Consider the following 23,319-nt stretch of genomic DNA (forward strand, 5'->3'; position numbering starts at 1 on the left):
GTCTCAACTTCGGGGGACATACATTTCGTTTACGCAATTTAGACGACCTCGTTCAGTGGGTGGCTCATGCGAATACCTACGCGACGCGTGTTTGATCGCTGAGGTGGCCAAATAGATTACAATAACGCTACCTATCCAGTCCCGTCTGGAATCGTGTAGCACTCACTGCTAAACTCAAATCCTGAGAGTCTCTTGGAGAAGGTGAGTATGCGTAGCTAGTAGATACGAGCGCTTGAATGCAGTAATGTCTCAATTCGGTGATGAGGAAGCTGGCCTGCACAGGGTGCATGGCGACTTGGGAAGTTCATCTCTCGCTGTATCATCATGAGTTTGCATACAGTCTCTTCGGGAATGCTAGATGAGCAAACTTCTGATGCACATGTCCTGGGTGGATGACTGGGAGTGCGATGCAAGATGTGAGTGTGCTCTTCTTCGTGCTTTCCAAGGTTCTCATTGTCTGGCACTAGCGTCCCGACACGGCTAGCGTACATCGCTAGCGTCCTCTCCAGGAAAGCCGGACAGCACTCGATGCTTTCAGCATCTCCGACACACCTCTATCTTTTCCCTCTAACTATATTTCCAATATACAGTCATGGCAGACGATGAGGACGTTGAGTCTGCTTTGATTCCAAGTCTCTATAAACCACCCGCTTTACTACCGATCGCGCAACTCAAAGACCAACTCCTCTACACAGTAGAGACATACCCTGTTACCATTGTTGTTGGTGAAACAGGAAGTGGTAAGCGTTCCGAATCTCTCAAAAAAGGTAAAACTAACACGTGACCTCAGGAAAGACAACACAGATACCAAAATTCCTGCTGGAAGCTGGCTGGTGCAATGGCGGCAAGCAAATAGCGATCACCCAACCCCGGAGAATAGCATGTACTAGCGTAGCCGCAAGAGTAGCAGAAGAGCTGGGTACGCCTCTTGGTCAACAAGTCGGGTACAGTATCAGATTCGAAGATGTCACGTCCGCGGCTACGCAGGTGAAGTTTGTCACAGATGGCCTGTTACTGCGCGAGATGCTCGTCGATCCGCTCCTTTCACGCTATTCAGTCATTATGGTCGACGAAGCACATGAAAGAAGCTTGTCTTCTGACATACTCTTGAGCCTACTGAAAAAGGTGCTGAGGAAGCGAGAAGACTTGCGCGTTGTTGTAAGCAGCGCTACGCTAGAGGCGGAACGCTTCCTTGACTTCTTCAACCCTGATGATGGCGAAAAGGTCCACGGCAAGAGCAAAGAAGAATTCGGGTACATCGTCGGTATCGAAGGGCGCACATATCCGGTTGAGATCCAGTACCTACAGGAACCAACGAACGACTACGTGGAAGCAGCAATCGACACGGTCATGAAGATCCACGAGCACGAGAGCGAAGGCGACATTCTCGTGTTCTTAACAGGACGTGAAGAAATAGACGATGCAATCGACAAGCTGAGTGACCGCATTGCCGACATGTCTTCATCAAAGCAAAGGCTCATGCCCTTGCCCCTCTACGCTGGCTTACCAACAGAAGACCAAAATCTCATCTTCACAAAACCGCCACAAGACACGCGACGCGTCGTTTTTAGTACCAACATCTCAGAGGCATCTTTGACTATTGACGGCATCGTCTTTGTGGTGGACTCAGGATATGTCAAGCTTCGCGCTTACAACGCCAATCTAGGCATCGAAAATCTCGCTGTCGTGCCCGTATCGAAAGCTAGTGCCACACAAAGAGCGGGTCGTGCTGGACGTACGAGGCCGGGCAAATGCTTCAGACTGTATCCTGAAAGCGTTTACGAAAGCTTGGAGCAAGCCACGTTCCCAGAACTCGCCCGCTCGAATCTCGCACCTGTGATTCTGCAGCTTCTCAATTTGGGCATCACAAACGTGGTGCGGTTCGATTACCTCTCGCCGCCGCCATCAGCACTAGTAACGCGCGCTCTGGATTTACTCTACTCTCTCGGCGCGTTGGACGCTCATGCTCGCCTCACGAAGCCCCTGGGCACGCGTATGGCGGAGCTTCCGCTCGAACCGATGCTTGCTCGCGCATTATTGAAGGCTGCTGAACCGGAGTTTGGCTGCTTGAGCGAAATGCTCTCAATAGCCGCAATGATGACTCTGCAAGGCAATGCTTTCGTGTCTCATGACGGCGGAAAGAAGCAGCTTGATGCGGCGAGGCGGAAATTTGCCGTAGCAGAAGGCGATCACCTTACACTATACAATGTATACGAAGCTTTTGTGAAAGCTGGAATGGGTAACACGTCATGGTGTCATTCCAACAGTCTGAACCACAAGTCGCTCGTCAAGGCAGTTAGTGTCCGGAAACAACTAGCAGCATACTTGGATCGTTTCGGTGTCAAAGAGAATGTCCTCGCATCATCAGGCGTGCTGAGGGTTGGTGGCACGCCACTCGCCGAGCGCGTCCGTCGCTGTCTAACGACCGGGTTCTTCGCACATGCTGCGAGGATGAAGGCAGATGGGACATTTACCACTGTCGATGGAAAGACGACTTTATGGCCTCATCCGACGTCTGTGTTCTTCACGCGGAAGGCGGATTGGGTCATATACACTGAGATTCAGTCTACAAGAGACAAGATCTACATCAGGGATATGAGTACAGTGGAGATGGACTGGTTGACGGAGTATGCACCGGAGTTCTACAAGATCAAGAATGGCGGTCGATGAGACGAGAAGAAAAGTTGCTTGCGGGTATCTATCAAAACTAAAGGCATAATTACATAAGGACATCATGACAGGACTGCTGCTTGCTCGCAATTACTTGCATGCGTCGACGAACAGCTCTCGCATGCCCTTCAGGAAGCTTGCCAAGTCGCGCGTTTCATTCAGCCTGTCCACAACCGTCTCGACCTCTTCCCGTTCGACCTTCGGTCGCATCTCTAGCACTCTGTAATCGCGCTCGCTGGTATCCAGTTCAAACCACGCCTCACGGTCCCACTCCCTCTCATCAACGTTGGTATAAACGAACTTCAGTCTGTCATCCTTGCCCAGCCCTTCAATCCTCAAGCCCAGATAGTTCTCCCAGAAGTCGAGTTCTGGCTCGTTGTACCGACTTTGCCCATCGAGGTAACGGCGGTGTTTGAGTTGTGCTTCGCGGCGTGCGGAGATGGTCTTTTGTACTTCGGCGATTTGGGCGCGCAGGCTGTCGCGGTGGGCTAGGCGCTCGTCGCGCTGGAGGGTGAGGGCGGAGATGGCTTCTTGCATCTCAGAGGTTTCTTGGGATTCCTTGGAGATTGTCTGGCTGTGCTGCGCTGTCTTGAGTTCGAGGATTTCGATATCACGCTTCTTCATGCGTTGATCCTCTGTCGCGATAGTTAGTGTGCGATCGATTGGCGCGCAGATAAATGTGATGTTGTCATACCATGGAGTTCTGCAACATTCATGCGGAACTGGTTGCGCTCTTCCAGTACTCGTCTGCGGCCATTCTCGATGAAAGCGTCAAATCGTGTAGTGAACTGGTTCATGCGACTGCGCAGATCGTCGAATCCGAAATTGATACTGGGTAGTTGGTCGGCCATGGACGGCGCATCGTGCGAGGAGGCGCGCATGGTGGTGCTCATGGAGGGCTCGAAGGTCGTCATGATTGCGGTTCGACTAAGGAGTTTCTCGTGGCGTATGCGAATATGTGGTGGGGTGCGATGCGACGTTGAGTGGTGAGGGCGGATGAGATGGTTGCTCCGTAAACAAACATGCGCGCTAACGCGGCAGGAACGATAGCGGGGCGCATGCACGTGCCGACGCGACTTTTGGCGCTAGTGGAACTTTTTGGCGAGGTTCCAAGGTTACTTTCATCATCGCGTCCGGCGCATGCTCAACCTTGACAGACACAATTTTCGCTCTCGCATACGGTCGTTCGTTTTCTGCGTACAAAGAATGAGTTTATACTCCAGCGTCGTTACGGATCGAGAACCTTTACGACAGCCCAATGGCTGACAGATCGCTCAAAGATCTGAACTACGGCCATCCCGGTGCAGCGACTTACGACTTGGATAATAGAGAGTGGACGTTTGCCAGGCCCTATACTACACGCTCATTCAAGCGCATACGAACTTCCAAGGACGCGACTTCTGCGAGCAGTCATGCGACACCGACTTTTTCTCTCTCTGCAGAAATCCTAACGAGTAGGACCAGCGTACAGAAAGAGATCAGCAACAGCATCGAAGAACACCCCCAGCTCTCTGCAGCAGCCGAAGTCCTCCCCGATCTAGCTGTAGTATCTGCTGCCATATCATCCACGGCTTCGACCTACGATCCGCTCGTCGGCGACCTACTGTCCTTCGGTTCGATTTCACCCAAGGATAGACATGAGGCATGGCAAATAGCTGCATTGCCGACGGGAGAATCTGGTAGCATACTGCAGTTGTCAATCCTAGACAACGAAAGACACGGTTGGACAGCAGACCCGAAGTCATGGATAGAAGGGCCGACCTTGAAAGATACGGAGAGTGGCTTCTGGAATGAGGAAGCGGCACCGATCCAGCAAGTTCACTTTTCGCATTCGGATGACAGCAGACCCTTTCTGGCTGTGCGACTGCCTACCCGTACCGTCCTTTTCCACCCAGACTACCACCGCCGACCACGCGCTTCCGCTGTCTCACTGTTCTACCGCTTACCCGCCTCCTCGATCGAACTCCACCCTATACTCAGCATAAGTCAGAACGATACTGATGGCTTTGCTCATGTCGACGTCACATTCAATCCAGACTTCCAGTTGCAGTTTGCACTCGTCGACCTGAATCAGACATGGAGTGTATGGGACATCGAGCATCGGCCCAGACTTGGCACGTACTCGGCTTCATGCCTGCTTCGTGGAAAGATCGATGAACTGGAAGAGGACGGGGACACAGCTTGCGAAGACGGTTGGGCGAGGATTCTCTGGGTAGCTGATACAACGACGTTGCTGGTGTGCAACAGGCGCCATTTGAGCATCGTCAGCATCAAGGGCAGGACAACGTCATACCTTCCCTGCCCAGAGCTTTTCAGTGAGCGATCGGCAGACTGGATCTTGGATGTCAAGCAACACCCAAGAGATAGAAGTCGGGTTTTCGTCTTGACCTCCACTCGTTTATTCCTCCTTTCGGTCACTGTACCAAGTGAGCTGCTTCCGAGGGCTGGTGAAGCTGGAGCTAAAGTCCTCACATCCTGGCGGCACTACCGGGGCGTGGAGGATTTCACACTTCACATAAGCGTGCAGATGCTGTCGAACGATGGTAAGTTGCAGATCAATCGAGCGACAAAAGCTCTCACTCACAGCCTGATAGAAACATGTGTTATGCTCCACTCTCGAGTTAACAACTTGGTCCAAATACAAAGCTTCCGCAGCAATACCTCCGATTCTTCCGGCCTCGTTACCAGTTCAGATCCGACCCTGCTAGACATACCCATCGGTGGTTCCGCGCACATAACCAACTTGTACATCGAGCCCATGCGATGGGAATACTCAAAGAAAGACTGCGTTTTCCTCCAACTGTTTGTGACGCTCTCCGACTTAAGTACGCGCGAGCTGGTTGTCTGGAGTCAGAGCACCTCGACAGGACATACCACCGAGAACGACCATGCCGTTGTAGACTTCACGCGAAGCACGATCAAACGCCCTAGAAACCTCATCTTTAACTCGAAACCACGCAACAAAGACGAGGATTTCATAGTGCCTAATGGATTGGTCGACAGAGGGTTACCAAGCTCCAAGATTGGCAGGCAGCAGCCAGAATTGCGCAGATCCTCAGACGGTGCTGCCATGCCGGAAACTCGGGACAATGCTTCTCTGGGCGAGATTCTATCTCAGTCAAAGAGCGCGGCGGAGCAGGTCTCGGGTACCATCGATGCGGTGGCCGTCATGGATCAGGTGAACGAAATGCTGGCGACTGGTGCAGACTTGCCACCTTTACCATTGGGTACTCTGTTAGTGAACTGGGTCTTGTTTGCATTCTGAACTAACAATTGCAGGATGGAGTTTACGCACGCACAGTTCCATGTTGCAGACATTGACGAAGCTTCGTCCAACTTCCAAGAGCTGTTCTCTTCGCCAAATGGTCAAGATACTGTGGATGTTCAGCGTATCGCAGCTATGCGCGTACTTGGCTTGACCGACGATGGCGACCTCACCATTTCCGACGCATACGATAGTATACTCCAGACGTGGGTTGCGCCTATGCCACCCGATATGCCAATTCGCGTTCGGCAACGCCAAGAACTTCTGGCTCGGCGAATCGCTACGGAGTTGATGTTCTCAAGCACATGTATACGTGACGATCGGATCCAAGTACCCGCTGTTAGCATACAGCGTGGGCAGAGTCAGGACAGTGCCGTAGCCTTACCCATCTTGCCTGCAAGACCAAAGGAGGCTACCTCCAACTTCACCTCAAGATATTCTGCCTCTCAGCCGTTACCGACACCGCCATACTCATCTATACCACCTTCGTCTTTGCCTCCATCCTCTGTGTATGGATCGTCCCCACCCGAGATACCTTCCATGGAGCCAGCTTCGTCAGACCCCCTCAGTCGGCTTAGCAAGTATCTTCAAACTTTCAAAGACCCGGTTATCATTCCGCCAAACGTTTCCCAGAGTCTCGCGCATTGGGAATTAGGAAAGGATCCGCGTGTGTATAATTGGGTCAATATGGAGCGTACTCTTCGGGCGGAAGAATTAGATGAGGAGAGCCAGCAACAACGCGAGAAGGAACGCAAAAAGAAGGAACGTAGGGAAAAGCGCCAACAACGCGAGAACGAGCTCATGAGGGCTAAGACTGCGAGTCAACTTAACGCATATCCGAGAAGCTCTCCAGGGCCAATGCTGGGTGGTATGGGTAGTAGCAGTCAGGTACCGAGTCAGAGCCAAAGTCAAAGCCAGATACCATTCCAGACTGGTGGCTTCATGATGCCACAAAGTCAAGTCGAGCGGGGCAAGTTTGGAGGAAAGCTAGACAAGAAGAAGAAAAAGAAGGGGAGGATCAGTGGATTTTGAGTTTCGGGTTGGCGCATCGTTCCGTACATGTGACCCCGGAATACAAATGCTACATGTGCACAGAGCGGATGCCTCTCATTTGATGCCGTCACCGGTGCGGAAAGAAGGAAGCTCCTCAAAGTGGGGTCAGAGGGGTAGCTTCCGCATTCAACTACATAGCTTAGCTCCACCCCAAACCCATCGTACATACTAAGGATCGCATCCAATACAAGCAATCAATTCCACAAAACCATTACCAAAATCCTTCTGCAACATCAAAAAAAATGTCAGGCTTCCCATCTCTCCAACCCGCTTTCACTGTCCGCGTCGACATCGATGCGCCGATGCAAGTTGGAGGCCAGCATGGCGCGCAGTTGGTCATCGTCCCGATGGTATCCGGTACAGTGAAGAGTGAACCGGGATTCGAGCCAAAGCTGGATGGAGAGCTGCACGGTACCGGCTACGACTATATTCACAACGATGCCGATGGCGGAAACATGCGCTTGGATGTTAGGAGTCAGGTCAAGTGAGTGCATAGCTATCTCTATCTACTCGGATATTATCATGAGCTCATGAATGTATAGGAACCACGATGGAACAATTCTGGCAATGTACTACAAGGGCACCGTGAAGCTCACGCCTGGTGTCGGCAAGGTGCTATCTGGTGCCTCGGATGCTAGGACTACGGACTACGGCGATTCATTTGTCAACTTCACTTTCGAGACTGGCAACGAGAAGTACAAGGACCTGCAGAACGGGACGTATGTCGCTGCCGGCCATTTCATCACAGGCGAAGGAAAGCCTGGTGTTGTGGTGGAGTACAAGGTTAGCAAGGTTGTGTATAAGGCGTAAGTCAGCACACGTGTTGGGGGTGAGTGAGGCTGTATCGGGTTATCACTTGAAGATGCTGATGTCTGATTTAGGGCGAAGACGGGTACATCGCGACCTGTATATAATTCCAACTTATGATCAATGACCTCACTAATTGGTTGGCCTTTATCGTACCTCTGAAATGTGTCCATCTTTCTTCATCTAGTTCGGACGGCCTACATGGCCATAATTGTCTTGTTCGTGCTCTGTCTTAATATATGTAATCACCGTTCTCGCAGCTCAGTCAGTCTCCTCGTGAAGTCCACCTTCACTTCGTTGACGTTACACGAGTGCGTTTGCCCTGACGCTTAGCGCGTCTTTGGCGGCGAGAAGCGCGACACCTCTCCGCCACTTCTCAATTTTGGTTTCCTTGACAACAACCTTCCTACTCAAGGAACCCAGGAATTCCGAGAAAAGGCTTACTCGCTTCAGACTTGCAAGGCGGCAGCGATAGTACCCCAGGTAAGATCTCTATCTATACTTTCGAGAAGCTCGAACACTGACCAGCGATCGGAATAGCATTGCGGCAACACTGATCGAAACTCGCGTACAACTCCTCCCACCGGTCGCGATGCTACTCAAGAAGAAGTACGTTCTTGATGACTTCACCAAATACAGTGCCGGCAAGCTCGCAAACCAATTCGCAGCTATCGCAGACGTGGACATTTACACATTCGGGGAGAAGGTCTACTTGGACGAGAAAAACACAATTCGCCGGTGTCATATGCTCCTCGTCGGCCATGACACATTCAAGAGCGGGGGCCCCCCAGTGTGGGCTGAAGCGACAGGGGAGCGTGTACGCTACTACTCCGGCGCTGGAGTCCAAGTCACCCCATTACTTCATGACGTTCGTTCATCGAAAGTGTATTACGATCCGCCTTTCAGCTATATCGGCGGCGCTCTTGACTACAAGAACACGAGGCCTGGCATGAGTTCAGAACGTAAGCTTGAAAGAGCTGTGACTGAAGCTGCGATCAACTTCGTGTTCCTCAAGACTGGACGCCTGGAGCAAGTCACGGATTCGGTGAACCCGGACATACTGAGCAGCTTCAGACAGGCATGCAGAAACTTTAGCCTGCACCAGAGATCCCGGGACAACGCAGACAATACCGAATTCGATCAGCATTCGGGAAATGGATCCACTACTCTAGTTCCAAGTCGTGGACTGCACCATATCGTGCTTCCTTCATCTACTGAACGAAATGGTCAGTTGGTAGTTCGAGATAGGAACCCAGCTCCGCTCGTTCTGCGTAAACGCCAGTTTGCAGACCTCAACGATGATCTGACTGATGATCTACCACGCAGTAAGACAATGTGTTCGTGATTTGTTAAGACCTGGCTAACATGATGGTGTAGACTCAAACAAACGTCTGCGTCAGCTCGTAAGTCAAACTCTCCGACCAACACGTCTCCATACGCTGCGATCTCTAACACATCGCCTTAGGAGACGACCATCGATCGTGACGCCCAGATCCACGCCAGGATAGAACGCGAGGTACGAAGTCTGAGAGCTCAGCTCGTGGAACAGGAGACAAAGACTAGTGTCGCAAAAGACAAACTGATGCGAGAAAGAACGAAGCGACGCGAAGCACAGTCAGAACGTGACACGTGGGAAGAGGAGTACAAAATCCAGCATGCTCTAGCTGGGTCTGCTGCGAAACGTCTCAAGCAAGAGGAAGGGAGCGAGGGTTGGAAGGCTATGCTGATCGATCAAGAACAGAAGACTGTACATTACAAAACCATGTACATGGCGATGAAAGAGGAAAAGGTTGAGTGGGAAGCACAGAAAGAAGAGATGAGAGGTACAATCGCCACGCTCACTTCAAAAGTCGACCGTCAGAGAGCCTATAACAGGAGCTCCTACGCCGGTCATATGAGAAAGCGGGCGGAGAAGACCGTCGCGATAAAGGCGCTGTCAGCAGAGCTTGCCAAAGAGAAGGAAGCAAGGGTCTTCTGGCAGAAAACATGGCACAGTAGCCTACCGGGCAGTTCGCGGAACCGTCCACTACCCCCTTCGTCTCCGACAGCTCCACGAAATCAAAGCTCTAGTATGGAGGTCATAAGGGCACCCCTCGATAATCAACGTACAAAGCCGCGTCAGAGCATATCCGGTATTAGGGAGACTGTACCACTCCCACAGGGTATGCGCAGATGAGCTGGGGCTAATGGGTCTTGAGGTACTTTCGATGCGTTTGATTGGTAGAGACATGGCATTGGAAAGGCTCTTGATATGAGCAAGGTGGTTTCTGGCTGAGATTCTGGCTGCAAGTGTTGCGGACTACAATGTGTTTATAGAATATGAAGTACAGAAAATTAACACGTTTGCCAACGACAATGTAATCTTGGAAGGCCAATGTCGTTCTTAACTAATGATATATGCTTACATCTCAGCTTCGCGTTAGCATGATTGCATATCATGCATTCGCTTTCCTGCTACATAGGTCTTCCACGGATCACGCGTTCATGGCAGAGTCATTCTTCGGTGCCGTGGTGAAGTATAGAGACGACAATTTTACACTGACAAACTAATGTCATCGATGTACCAACCCACCAATGTCCGGTGCTGACGATGCTTTTCTTTTCGAGAAGACCTATTTAGATAGATACATCCATAATCCAGAAGTCGAGTCGCTCGTTGCGATGGGTCGTCAGCAGTACCATGGGATGGTAACGGTATCAGAGTACGACTTCGCACAAATGACCAACCTACCAATGTACACACCCAAAGTCCCTCGCGAAAAGACTCCAGTTTCAAGCACAAAATCCAGGCGATGTCGTCCACAAACTCATCCCCCTCCTCAACGACCGGTTTCCCAACCCAGCCAATCACCCAAGCCCCCCTTAGATGCAAAAGCTCGGGTACCCATCCGCTCCACATTCTGTCTCCTTCCTTTTGCGCGGCACAACTTAGCGCACCTCCAAACACACACCCTCTCCACTCCTCGGCGCCTGCAGTGTGGCAGCACCCGTCTCCGCGACACGGTTGATCACTTGTTGAACCATCGGCACTATTCGTAGCGACAACCGACCCCGACTCAGCAACACGAGTCAGCCCTTTGCACGATAAGGACGCGTGAGTCGAGAAAGCATTTGCTTATGGAAAGCCCGACGGGGTCTCGATAGGTCTTGGCTTGTGCCGCGTATCTGCCGTATGGATGCCTTATGCGATCAGTCGTAGTTGGTTATCTACCGAGTAGTGCATGTCAGACCAGGATCCCCACGTTACGGCACCCAGTTCAGTACCAAACACGCTCGACCCGTTTTATGTACGCTCGCGCTCCCGGCCGCCGCGAACGTGGGGAGGAAGGAGGGAAGGGGACAGCAAGGCGGCCGTTGTCTTAGTCGTACGTGTTAGTGCGGGATGACATCTCCTGTGAGCTATTTTCCGAATAGTGCCAACGGCGCTAGCTTCAAGGGGGCTGACTGTTGCAAGTGTGTGGACAGACGAGGAAAAAGCAAGTACTCGGGGCCCATCAAAACTTTACTGTTTGCGATGGCGGTTGCAGTAGTTGCGGGCCTGATGCGTTCCTAGGTCTGAGGCTGTGGATATTAATCGTCGCGATTCGATCTTCGGCGTGTTGGTGGTGTCGTGGGGATCTGAATGGCAGGTGCGGTCCAGGTGGTTGTCAGGTCTCGGCTTCTCTCCGCGAATGAGAGCGTGTTAGTGTCTTGGCGGGAGGGCGCTCTTGCTGTGGGCGCCTTCGATACATGCTTGCGTTTTGGAGGAACGGTATGATGCTGGTGCATGAGTGTACGCATGGAGAGATCAATGGATGTGATTGGTATCAATGTATTACACTATTAGTCTTGGGACTATGCTACAGTCGACGGGTAAGTCGATGCTAAGATGCCATTGGAGGCAGGTATCTGAGGACTATGCCGCTATGCAACCAGTCGTAGGCGTTGAAACGGCCTATGCGTCATGCAGTGTCGTTATACATAGATGCGAAACTAATGAACAAAAGAAAGACGAGCGGACGAAATATGTTGAGCCGCGACTGCGATGACGAAGTGGCCGTTGTAGTCGTGCCGAAGCGAGACGAGATAGAGAAGGATGCAGATAACCGAGTGTGACAGAGGCGCGTCACGCAAAACTCCGTCTCATGAGATGGTGGCGCCTTCGATCGGCAGCACCACATGCAAAACAAGTAAGTGACCCAATCCGATCACATTATGCCCTTGAGGCCGCGGAAGCCACCAGTTTTGGAAGACGAAGGCTTCTTCTGTTCCTTCTCTTTGACCTTCTTTCCGATGTTCTGAGCGCCGCCTGTCTCATAGTCAGCCTCTGATGTTGCAGGACGTGATACCGATAACTTACCCCGACCGTATATCCGGACCTCCGATTTTGGGTCTACTTTGTCTTTTCTCTCCTTACTTGAGCTTCCATCGGTGTCGGCGGAGAAGCTACTCTGCCCGCTAGATTGAGGCTTTGGAGCCTGAAACTGATTGTGAAGAGACGCATCATATGCTGCGGAAAAGTTTGGTCCGTATCCGCCACCAAACCCAGGGTACGGCGATGGCGCTGTTTGAGATCGTTGCGGCTTCCCCTGTTGTAGTGATTCAAGCCGAGCAGGACGAGGTGGTGACGCGGCTGATCCTGGGCTGTGGACGGAGTCCGGCGATCGATATTCGTAATACTCTTGCTCCTCGCTTGGGGTGGCCTCGGTAGTAGATAGAGGTGTCAAATATCTCGAGCTGTAGTTGGTCGCCTGTCGGATGCTGGAGTTGCGACTAACCCGTGAAGTGCCAAAATCGATATGACCAGACTTGTCCCGGGGGTAGAGCTGTCCCATCTCAGCCTCTCGCTCCCCTTCGAGCTCATGGTACTTCATCTGCAGCTCGGTGTGTTGCTCAAGGAGGCGGTAATGAGTCTTCTTGAGTTGCTGCATTTTGGCATTGCTCGCTGCAAGCGCAGAGTCGAGCATCTGCTGCACGGAAGACGGCAGTTGCCCTGGCTTGCCAGTGCTTCTGTCGGAAGATTGTAGTCGGGACTCGAGCTCCATAATCCGGCGCTCGTAAGCCTTGATCGACCGCTCGCGTTCCTGCTCACGGCTGTTCAATCGCATGTTTGCGATTTCGAGATCATTGCGCAAGTCGTTCCGCTCCTGAATGAGGGTGTGTAGCTCCTTCCTCTGGTCTTCGAATGCTATGATCTTATCTTGCGCACCCTCAAGCTCCCGCTTGATGTCCGCGTAGTCTTCAAGCTCGTATTCCAACGCTTTGGTCCGTTGTTGGGCTTTTAGTCGCTCTGCCTCAGCTCTCTCTACAATCTTCTTGAGTTGCTCATAGTCTGATTGCGTCCTTTGGAGCTCATATCGCAGACCGCCCTCGTCACTGTGCCAGGTCTTTTCACTCTCTTTGTACGACCGGACCTTGTTGTTCAACTCGCTTTCCCATTTCTTGGACTGGCTCCGGCTCGTAAGCGTTTCCTTTTTGAGTTGGGCGTACAGCTCGTTTGCCTTGGCGAGTTTGGCCTTTAGTGTCTTGTTGGTGTTGATCAAATTCTGGGTCTCCGCCTCCACAGTCGCTTCTTTGATATGCTTCCGCTGTAGCTGTCCGATATGAGCAAGATGCTGCAATTTGAGATACCGCTCAAAGTTGAGGTCATTCCGAAGTAGCATGATCTCTCTTTGCAAAGACGCCATGGTGTGGTTTTGGAAGTCATGGTGGGTAGATTGATTGCCGGAGATCGATTGGGCGAAACTGTCAAGGCCGGGTTGATGTGCCACGAACCGCTGTGCGGATTGACCAGACATATCCGGCTTCTTTGTATCTTTAGTAGGCGGCAGTGTTGGAGAATCCATCATGTCGCGACCTTTCAGCAACGGTGAGGCCATGGACCTGATAGATACCGCAGACTTGATAGACTTGCTCCTTGGTGGGAGTTCAAGATCGGGAACATCTGGAGCATCGCTTGACGAAACGTTCATAGTCGACTGGGTATTCCTCCAGCTTGCGTCTGATTCGTGTACTGTTGTGCCGTCCTGATCGTCTAGAGTGAATTGCGAGGGTATTTCTGGGACAGGGGGTAAAGCTGCGTTGGGTGGTGGGCCGGGGTCCTCCAAAGTCGACGATACGGCAACGCAAAGGTCCATGCATTCAATGACGACGTCTGCGGGGTCGCTTTTCAGCCACCTGTTCTCGCTCAGCTCGTCTTCGACTGTGGTCGTGAACATGTTCGGGTGGAGTAGATGAACGCGACGGTAGGGTTCCGTCCGGCTGTGGATGAGATCTTGGTCCAGGTCGAAGTCGCGCGCGCCTGGAAAGTTGAGTGACTTGAGATACTTCCTTGGCTTGCGCACAAAGCTCATGAAGTTGAGGGGAAAGAGACCGTATAGGAAGGTGAAATAGTGCATAAGAGTCGGCGGCGGGCTATCAGGGTAGTCCATGGATGGCTGCACCTGCTCCCAGGCGTGTTCGGAGTCGGCATCGGTTTCGTCATCCCCCTCTTCACTATCGTCGTCTTGCATGTCCATATCACCGCCTTTCTCGTCAGTGTTACCCAACTTGTCCCAACATAGTATCCGACAGTAGACCAGGAACATTTTCTCGAGGTGGTGATCAGAGGTCAGCGCTCCGCAAATGTGAGGCAGGAACATGATGAGGACGACGAGAGCGAGCTCGATAACAGTGGACGAGTTGTCTATGAGCAGGCATTTTTCAAGGTTCTGAATGAGCGGGGTCTCGAGGACGAGGTGGAGGTGCGGCGGCTGGAGGCGGACGAAGGCACTGAGCAGGTTCAAGGCCTGTATGCGATGCTGCTTCTGTAGGAGGAGATTGTCGAGTGTGAGGAGGAGGACCTGGATGTATTAGTGAAGACCATGATACTGAGGGAAGGTACTCACCTTGGGCATCTTGCGCCCAAAGTCGACCAGGACAGCTTCGAGCTCATGGGCCACAAACTCGTTCTCTGGCCTCACGGCATCTTCAGGTGAAGCAGGCACGTTGGTCCGCGCCAAGTATGCGTCGAGTATCTTCTTGGTGAAGAGGGCGGACAAGCGCGCGTGCTCGCCATCTTTGTCGACCTCATTGTCGTACACCAGTATGCTCTGGATAAAGGCCCTCGCATCTTCAATCTCGCTCTTCTTGTAGCCTATGCCGTCGATGACAGGCCTCAGCGCCGAGTTCCACCAGGCGGTCAAGCGCGCCTCGCCCGTTATCGCGGGCCGAAGCAGTCGCAGAGCTGATAAGAAGGCGCCGCGCTTTTCGGGACTACTGGCGACGTGGCGGAGGTATAGCGCGTGGAGATCATCGTGAAAGCGCTGGGAGTCGTGGTCGTCGATGTCGTCATAGCGCTCGAGGAAGGCTTCTATGGTCGCATAGAGCTCGTCGGGGAGAGGGTAGGGGACGGTAGTGGCCGCGAAGGTCGTGTTCAGAGCCTTCAGCGACTCGCGCATGGAACTGGACATGTTAGCGATTCCGTCTGAAGTATTACTAAGGCTACTAAGACAGCAGGTATCGCGGCTTACCCTGACATGGTGTCTTGTATCTCCACTTGCCGTGGTACAGATGCGCTACGGCAGGCGACGTGCACGTATATGAGTGTTTACAGTAAATGCACGAGGGTCCAGCAGGCAGTAGGCATGTCACTGGGCATGCAGGTCCGGTCTGGGGAGCCAAAGCTTTTTGACAGCGCGAGTGCGTGGGGTGAGGATGAGGGACCAGCGAGCCGCAGCAGAGGGTTCAATGGCTCCGCCTGCTCGCAATTGCTCGGAGGTGCTTTTGCGGGAGCATGCCTCAGTGATGCGCGGCGCTATCGACCAACCCCAGAGATGCGCCAAAACAAATCTCACGTCTCACTGCCGGCGTCCCAAGAGCGCGCAGGGCCTGTTGGGGTTGATGATGCTAACCCGAGGTGCAGCGCCCAGTCGCGGCTAGAGGCATGCGAGAGATGCCCGTGCGTCACGGCCCTGCAAGCCACCACAAACGGCCTCGAAGCCACCATGCTTGCTTGTGCCCACCACCCCTGAAGCCATCCCATTTGCCTTCGGCCCACTCTCACCATTTCCGTGTGTAACTATCAATCGTCAATCAACGCCCAGTCACACAATTACCAGACGTGATTGCTATCCTAGTCGCTCCTAGTAAGCATCGCGTGATGCATACTCAAACACGATCAAACATCGCCAACGTATCTCTGCCATCCTGTCACGGCCTCCTGCCCATATCCGTCACTTCGGAACACCCTGGGCGGCCCTGTTTTCTCGGTGATAACTCTACCCAGTTCTGCGCAGCCCAAGTGGACTCGAGCAGCCTTTCCATCACGGCAGCCGCTCGCCGCACCTCCAATCAGGCGTGGCAGAGAGAAACCCTTCCAACTCGAGTCTGTACTCATCACATAAAATCACCCAATGGTTACATGTGTCAGTCATAGCTTATCTTCCGCTCCGGTCATACCTCTATATCAGAAATATTCCGGCACGGCGCATCAGGGCTCGGATCAGGAGCTATGCCACATGTGGCAGCCCTGCATGCACTCTACCTCAATCTTTCACATGTCCAACTGCAGCATACTTTACTCTTTCCAACCCAATCGCTAACCGATTAGTTTCTTCGCTGTTCAGGAGTAGTTGAGGTCGATCGCTCTCCACTGGAAGCACAACAGAATAGACTTTGGACGAGTCGTGCCGTGGAGCTACGCGGGATGCGCCGAAGCTTCTGACCTCTATCCAGGCTATCGCCAATTACCGATACCGACAACACGGTAGCCTCGTACCCATACCACGATGTGCAGCCTTGCCCCGTAACTCCTCTTATCGCAAGGATCCCGCCGTGCTTCCGCCAATGGACTCATGGTAGCTCATCCGCGCCATCCCGCCGTCTCATTACATTTTCCATTGCACCTTCTCTATCAAGATCAGCGAATCCAGCGCCCTCGGCTCTGCTTCCGATCGGCTTCATAGTAATACCGCGCAATCAGGGTTCGCAAACGTGATCGCCCCCGTGGCCGCAGGCCGCCAGAGGGGCTACGCAGACCCAACAACTTGGCCAAACCCTTGCGCTGGTCGATCATAACATGAGCTTGTGCACCGAGACGACATACCTGCAAAGTTAGTCGAAAATCGCGTTATGCACATTGATCACTCTAATTCTTCCGGATTGTTGACCTAGACGACATGGGATCTCGACTCAATACTACAGTACTGCGCCTCAGATAGTCTCGTTCATAGTGCTTCAATATAGCACCATGTACTCAAACATGCGTCAATCACACATCTGCAACACCGCTTTGTACGGCGTCGCTTAACCGGCTAAGAGCGCACACAGGCACATGCAGCATGGAGAAACGCTAGATGAGCTCATTTGTTTCAATGTGAGGCACAGTAAGCACGCTGCAGGTACAGTTCGGAAACTTTTCATCGAACACTTATGCATTGACTATCTGAAAGTGTTCCCTAACATCTACTTGCCTGCTACGCCGGCACCCAGCCGTCGACACGGAGTCTGCCCTCCTACTCAAGAAATATCTATGAAGGCACCGCAACGACCTGGAACTGGTAGTTGCAAAGCGGCTTCGATTTCGTCACCTCAATGCTTCCATACCCGCCTCCCACCATGGTGCTTCCATCCCAAACCTCCAACTGCACCTTACCTGGGACCAACGTCTCCAGGCCGGTGAACTTGAACTTGTTAAATCCTGGCTTGAGTTTCTGCGTTTGGTCCAGCTTCTTTCCGCCAACGTTGACAACAGCGATGAGATTCGTCTGGCCTTTGGCGACGAGTAGAACGCCAGACACGGCATCTTCAGCTGCCTTTTTTATGTCTGCGGATGGCGGCACCTCGTCGTTGGTGCATTTGCCATTGACGGTAAGAGTGTGGTGCCAGAAAGTGCCTTGGACAGGTTTGCCATTCGTGGGATACATGTTAGCTGTTGTACGATCGCCTTGCTTCCACGCAGCGATGAACGGTTTCAGAATCTGCCAGTATCCAGTATGGTCGTACCCTGTTATGACCTTCGTTGTGTTTTCGTTCAGTGGCGTCGAGTGCAGGTGTCCCATGTAATGGCCCTCGCCGGCATCGTTCCAGGTCTGAAGCTGCACCATATCAGGCTGGACACTGAGGATCTGACCGAACCGGTTCTCGAGGTTGTCTTCGCCGCGACGGTACCAGTTTTGCTTATAGTCCAAATGCTTCCATTGATAAGGTGAGATGCCCATCATGAACAGCTTCTTGGCCTTGTTGGCGGCGTCATTGAACACACGGTCCGTCGCGTCAGATACGGCGACTTTGCCTTCGTTTGTCGCAGGCCATGAGTTCCAATTGAACACACCGTCAATCGCGCCACGGTCATTGAAGAAGTTTGCGGTGGGGTTGTAGATCTCAGAGAAGCCAGGGACGACGAGGACGTTGCCCACCTTTCCTTTGAACTTGTTCCAATCGTCGTTGGAAATGGTCTCGCCACCAAATGTCGATAGGACAGGCTTGGTCTTGCCATCGGAAGGGTCCGTCATTAGAAGATAGGAAGGACGGCCCTTGTGATCGTTGAAGTACTGGGCGTAGTTCGTAGGTTTCCCCAATAAGCCTGGGTGGTGATCCATGGAAAAGAAAAGGCTGAAACCGCCAATATAGTCTGCGTGATCGAACATGTATTTAACAGTCTGGTTGGACCAAGACGCGAACTGATCTGTTCATTGTTAGCCCGGGTTTCGATTGAAGTTTTGTGGATGAAAATCACTCACCGAAGTTGAGCGCGAAGCCGTTCAGACCAAGCTCCCTCGCTTCCTCAATATCCTGCACAACCTCATCGAGATCGAGTTGACCGACCATGTAATGGGCGACACTGTATGGGAGCATCAGTATACGCTCATGTTTACGAGCGGGCAGACTTACATCGGCCTGTCAATGAGCATCCCCCGCGGTGCAACGCGGCCAGCAACAGCGCTGGCCAAAAGGCCAACAACAAAAGTAGGAACAAAGCGCATACTGAAGAAACACTCGAGTAGTTCACGAATGTTAAGCCAGCGATGTGGTTGATGGTCGACAATGCAGCCGCTCCCGTCGACTTTATAAATCTCGAATGCCGAATGATGTTAGGCCCTTCGACCGGCAACCTGCGTAAGGCGACCGACTACACAGCCCGTGGCTGCTGGCAGCCTCGCCGTTCAGACTTGCAAACGGCACGAGATGAAAACTAGGCCTCCTGGCAGGGATGGTTACACTGATGGTAGTAGTTTTAGCCCCGCCGTCTTTTCCACTTTACCCGTATCCACACACACGTACTTTTCGCGCAAGATGTCTTTTCTGCTCTTGAAGCTATATATCGCGGCTCCATGGTTGAGCAGAAAATTTCCCTTCCGTCTTGAAGTTCAGATGGCAATGGGATCGAGTAAGCCGACGTTCCTGTGGTAATTGCAACGCGAATGCGAAACAATGACAAGGACCGTCCCGCGCATGTCCGCAACGCCACAGGACGATTAGGGCCACCAGCTGTGGACCTGCAAGGCAGTATCGGTTTTTAGGAGCTGCCGTGTTTAGATCATCGAGACTGTTAGCCTCTGTTCTAGAATAACGCGTCCACTGCATCTCTACTCGGTGTTTTGCGCGACGGGCCGTGATTGTGGATGAAGTGTGGATGGAGAGGGGGTTTTAAACCAATCGGCTGCTAGTGCTGGGCATCATTGTTCCTCGGTCTCCCGATTTTGCTGACTACGGTCCGCTTTCACGATGGGGGCCGGTGGGTTGATCAGGAATCAGATCATATTGCCGTGATTTTGCATGCTGGTGCCACGGTGTGCTGCATGGAATGTGGGCATCACTTAAGCGATTGTCCGAGTACGGGTGTATGATGCGACTTTACCTCGGCGAGCACCAGTACCTACTGTAGGTACTATCGGTTATCAGACACCTCTTCTGGATGTTTTTATCCACCTATTGATCTGCTCCGGTAGTCGCGACCTAGCCGCTGTATTACTACAAACTACGTCTTAGGGCCGGACAGGTCGGCGAGTATGAGCCTCGGTCACTGAGAAGTGGAACGAGTGAGCTGTCGTGACGAAAGTTCTTCTGTTGACGATACCAACCGCTCGTATTGTGACGCACAATGCCAGGTGGAACAGTACTGGAACTATGACATGAGGAGACGTCAGATTGGAGAAGTCAGATATCGCTTGGCTAAACCGGGAATAGACGTATATCGCGTTCTCCCACCTGGTATCCTTTGTTCAACATCAACCCTTCCGTTCCGTTCTTCCCATAGATCTCATCCTGTGTCCTCTTCCCAGTCTACTGCTTATCGCCCCTCTCACCCAGTCCCTCTTTCCCTCCTTGCACCTTTGTCTCGCCCCCGATTCCCGTCGTTCGAGTCGGCTGCGCCTGGTGGTCTGGCTGCTTCGCCGGATGGTCGTCGCCGGTCTTGTGCTCGTCAGGCGACGCACTCGATTGCTGGTCGGTGTTTTGCGTGTCCGAACGCATCTTGGCGTTTGGTGCGGCCGAGGAGTTTTCAGAAGGGTCTGGGAGGTTGGAGGCAGGATTGGGCGTGTCCATCAGCTTTGCATAGCTGGGTGTAGTGGTGAAGGCGCGGAGTTGAGATACGACAGGGCGCTGGAGCGCGCGGAGGCGGAGGCTGATGGACGACATGTTTGGGAGATGGTCGTATGCTGCGTGATATACTGGTTCAGCGCGTTCAATTGTGTATTAGGTGGATTCGTAAAGCTGAGTGGTCTCCAGAAAGTCGTGTTGGAAATGCCGTAAAGCATGACGAGTGTTGTGGATTCAATCGTTGCACGAAGATGTGATGTCATCGTGACCGCTTCGGCAGTGGCGAAGATCCATAATTCCCGTAAGAAGTCGTGGTTTTATGATTTCGAGTTCTGTGATATAGCTCTGTGCATCGAACATATGCAGGTCCGCGATTGATGAACTGACGCGAACAAGACGCGTCCCAACGCCAGCCAGCCCTCAAGGTGTGCTAGCTACACGTGCTACGTGCATTAGCGCCGCCTGACTGTGCCGCATCGGGTTGCGCGCGCCAACACTCTCAGCACTTGGGATGGAGCAGAGCCTCCCAACATTCAACGAAATGTTCAAGAAAGCGTTTTGGAAACGAAAAGAACGACCAATCACTGCATCGCTTTCATCTGTCGCAAACAACATGCCAGACTTTGTGCTTTTCGGAGACTCGCTCACCCAATGGAGCTTTAGCGAGGAAACGCAAGGCTTCGGGTTGTTTCTTAGGCAACAGTATCAGCACAAGGTACGGATCGTCAACGAAGGTAATGCGAATGAGTTTCTCCCACCATCTTTCACTCCGCATTTCGCGTAGACGCTTTCTCGTTTATCCTTTTCAAACTGAGTGATCAGACGAGCTGCAAACATGGCTAAGATTGTCTTGTTTGGCGCATCCATGACCGAGTGGAGTTTCAAAGAGAAGACGCAAGGGATTGGATGGTTTCTTGAGAATAAGTACCTAGGGAAGGCAAGGGTTGTGAATGAAGGTACTACGGCATGATATGCTAGCGCGTTGAGCAGCAAGAACAACATTGAAAGCCCAGATCCGATGCTGACAAGCACGATAGGCAAAGCAGGGTACAAACCCCAATTAACGTTGACGGTCGGCGCACTCACCAACTACGCAGCTACACGTCAACCCGTCTGAAAGCAGACTTTGTCCGTATAATAAGCAGCGCAACAGCCCCTGAGGCGGCACCGACCCTCCTCTTCACCATCTTCCTCGGTGCAAACGACGCCTGCTTCATCGGCGAGAAGGAGTATGTTCCCTGGCCCACCTTTTCAGCGAACATACGGGAGTTCCTCGACACCATCCTCACGGAGCAGGCTATGGAGAACACAAAGATAGTTCTGATCACGCCCCCACCCATCAATGGGTCTGTGGTAGATACTGGAGAAAGCAGGTCTGCAAGAGAAATACAGGAGATCAATGAGTCACGAAAGGAAGGACCAAGGTACAAGACTTACATGAGTAAGAAGAGGTATGCAGATGGGCTTATGCAGATCGCGAAAGAGTACGAAGAGACGGGCAGAGTCGTTGGTCTCAACTACTGGCAGCACATGGTGGACGCAGTCATTGCAGAAGAAGGATGGGAGTACGATCAGGATGTGCCACCGGGATGCGGCTTATTGGGCGCAAAGACGTTCCCAGCGGGCTGGTTTACGGACGGGCTGCATCTCAATGTCAAGGGATACGGAGTGCTGAACAAGGAACTGTACGAGCTGGTGACGGCAAAGTGGCCGGAGTTAGCAGCCGAGAAGTTGTAAAGTCTTCCCTTGGTGGTGCATTTGTTTTGCTGGGTATCTGATCTGCCGCTCAAACCACGCTCAACCTCTGTTCAAAGTGTTACCCGAGCCTTTGGGGTTCGCCTCTACATACTCATCCCACGCTCGCTGCTTCATCGTCTCTTCGTCCGCGGCGACAAGATCGTCCTCGTTCGGTTCAGCCTGGATCTCAGACTGCGGGCCTCCACCCTCGATCATGCCACCCCGGCGCTTCTCTTCCTCTAGATATTCGTCAATCGTCATAGTTGGCAGGCTGTGATCCGGACGGAAAACGTTCTTCTTTAGGGTCTGACGGCTATCCAATAGCGTAAAAGGCCGCATGGGTTTGCCGTCGCCGCTCAAGATGGGGCCGGAATATCTCAGGCCGCCATACTGACCATCGAGGCGTTCGGAGTATCCGTCTTTATCTCTGCCGTCCTGTCGGCCGTCTGGCGCTTGCTGTTCCTGTCCTTGTGGGGGCGCGGGTGGGGCTAGCGAGATGATGTGCAGTTCTTGAGCCATTGACTCCAACGAAGCGAAAGTCTGATGCACCATGAACGCCAAGTTGGTCAAATGCAACTCTCGTACCACTTGCTCATCCTGCTCGGCAAGTTTGGGATTCTGTCGCAGATACTGTTGTTGCAGGCCTTAGCTCTAGGTTCGACCCTTGAAAGCAAAGTTAGTGTGGACACATACCTCTAGTTTCCGCTTCAATTCCTTCTCCTCCCTGAATCGCGAAATCTTTGCGTCCCGTCTCGCCGCGGCATCCCGCGTGTTGGCGGTAGAGAAGTTGTTCTTATCTTCCGCGTAGACTTCGAAGAGTTTCGCATCTGCCTTGCCAAGCACATCATAGGAATCTAAGAGCTTGAGAAATCGCTCATAGTGTCCCCGTGCCCGCAGTAGGTTCTGCTTCCGTAAGGCTACGTCGGTGTTGAAGATCTTCTGTACGAGTTCTGCCAAGTGGTAGTTTATCGCCATGTATCTAGAAGGGTAAGCGAGGGCCCACGTGCACGGTATCTTGCGGTTGTAGCATAACACGTACTGTAGATCAGACGACGATATGTCTTCCAGTGTCTCATTCGGACTGAAAAGCGACACCTGCTCGGATATTTTCAGGCATTCTTCGTACGTGGCGATTGTCGCGCTAAGGTTTTCCTGGTAGGTCGGACTGTTTGCTTCGTACGACGAAGAGAGCTCTGCGCGCGCCCTCTCCGCCTTTGAGAATAGACCTCGTAGACTCTGCGGCTCGTTCGTCATGGTAGTGGCGTTTGAGCGGAAAATTGTCGTGATGT

The 23,319-nt window shown here is 52.5% G+C and overlaps 9 protein-coding genes across 9 annotated transcripts; 4 read left to right on the forward strand and 5 right to left on the reverse strand.

Annotated features, from left to right (window-relative positions):
• Positions 1 to 592: 592 nt before the first annotated feature.
• J4E88_009313 (uncharacterized protein) lies at positions 593 to 2,670 on the forward strand (the record flags this gene model as incomplete). Its single annotated transcript, XM_049402916.1, has 2 exons — positions 593 to 740; positions 791 to 2,670. 2 exons carry the CDS (start codon positions 593 to 595, stop codon positions 2,668 to 2,670), a joined length of 2,028 nt encoding a protein of 675 aa, XP_049251404.1.
• Positions 2,671 to 2,760: 90 nt separating this feature from the next.
• On the reverse strand, positions 2,761 to 3,584 carry KPR4 (Ribose-phosphate pyrophosphokinase; the record flags this gene model as incomplete). The annotated part of the gene is made up of 2 exons (XM_049402917.1): positions 2,761 to 3,305; positions 3,365 to 3,584. The coding sequence occupies 2 exons, from the start codon at positions 3,582 to 3,584 to the stop codon at positions 2,761 to 2,763; spliced, it is 765 nt and encodes a 254-aa protein (XP_049251405.1).
• A 344-nt stretch (positions 3,585 to 3,928) lies between these two features.
• On the forward strand, positions 3,929 to 6,967 carry J4E88_009315 (uncharacterized protein; the record flags this gene model as incomplete). Its single annotated transcript, XM_049402918.1, has 3 exons — positions 3,929 to 5,213; positions 5,265 to 5,904; positions 5,950 to 6,967. The coding sequence occupies 3 exons, from the start codon at positions 3,929 to 3,931 to the stop codon at positions 6,965 to 6,967; spliced, it is 2,943 nt and encodes a 980-aa protein (XP_049251406.1).
• Positions 6,968 to 7,230: 263 nt separating this feature from the next.
• Positions 7,231 to 9,971, forward strand: J4E88_009316 (uncharacterized protein; the record flags this gene model as incomplete). The annotated part of the gene is made up of 5 exons (XM_049402919.1): positions 7,231 to 7,472; positions 7,531 to 7,794; positions 8,336 to 9,120; positions 9,173 to 9,198; positions 9,261 to 9,971. The coding sequence occupies 5 exons, from the start codon at positions 7,231 to 7,233 to the stop codon at positions 9,969 to 9,971; spliced, it is 2,028 nt and encodes a 675-aa protein (XP_049251407.1).
• A 2,011-nt stretch (positions 9,972 to 11,982) lies between these two features.
• On the reverse strand, positions 11,983 to 15,293 carry J4E88_009317 (uncharacterized protein; the record flags this gene model as incomplete). Its single annotated transcript, XM_049402920.1, has 4 exons — positions 11,983 to 12,083; positions 12,135 to 14,616; positions 14,662 to 15,217; positions 15,286 to 15,293. 4 exons carry the CDS (start codon positions 15,291 to 15,293, stop codon positions 11,983 to 11,985), a joined length of 3,147 nt encoding a protein of 1,048 aa, XP_049251408.1.
• A 1,990-nt stretch (positions 15,294 to 17,283) lies between these two features.
• On the reverse strand, positions 17,284 to 18,583 carry J4E88_009318 (uncharacterized protein; the record flags this gene model as incomplete). The annotated part of the gene is made up of 2 exons (XM_049402921.1): positions 17,284 to 18,440; positions 18,496 to 18,583. The coding sequence occupies 2 exons, from the start codon at positions 18,581 to 18,583 to the stop codon at positions 17,284 to 17,286; spliced, it is 1,245 nt and encodes a 414-aa protein (XP_049251409.1).
• Positions 18,584 to 20,038: 1,455 nt separating this feature from the next.
• J4E88_009319 (uncharacterized protein) lies at positions 20,039 to 20,392 on the reverse strand (the record flags this gene model as incomplete). The annotated part of the gene is made up of 1 exon (XM_049402922.1): positions 20,039 to 20,392. One exon carries the CDS (start codon positions 20,390 to 20,392, stop codon positions 20,039 to 20,041), a length of 354 nt encoding a protein of 117 aa, XP_049251410.1.
• A 736-nt stretch (positions 20,393 to 21,128) lies between these two features.
• Positions 21,129 to 22,030, forward strand: J4E88_009320 (uncharacterized protein; the record flags this gene model as incomplete). Its single annotated transcript, XM_049402923.1, has 2 exons — positions 21,129 to 21,249; positions 21,414 to 22,030. 2 exons carry the CDS (start codon positions 21,129 to 21,131, stop codon positions 22,028 to 22,030), a joined length of 738 nt encoding a protein of 245 aa, XP_049251411.1.
• Positions 22,031 to 22,090: 60 nt separating this feature from the next.
• Positions 22,091 to 23,284, reverse strand: J4E88_009321 (uncharacterized protein; the record flags this gene model as incomplete). Its single annotated transcript, XM_049402924.1, has 3 exons — positions 22,091 to 22,660; positions 22,724 to 23,009; positions 23,070 to 23,284. The coding sequence occupies 3 exons, from the start codon at positions 23,282 to 23,284 to the stop codon at positions 22,091 to 22,093; spliced, it is 1,071 nt and encodes a 356-aa protein (XP_049251412.1).
• Between the last annotated feature and the right edge of the window lie 35 nt (positions 23,285 to 23,319).

Source organism: Alternaria novae-zelandiae, assembly GCF_023758075.1.
Source record: "Alternaria novae-zelandiae strain BMP 2774 chromosome Unknown scaffold_23, whole genome shotgun sequence".
In the NCBI taxonomy this organism is placed as follows: domain Eukaryota; kingdom Fungi; phylum Ascomycota; class Dothideomycetes; order Pleosporales; family Pleosporaceae; genus Alternaria; species Alternaria novae-zelandiae.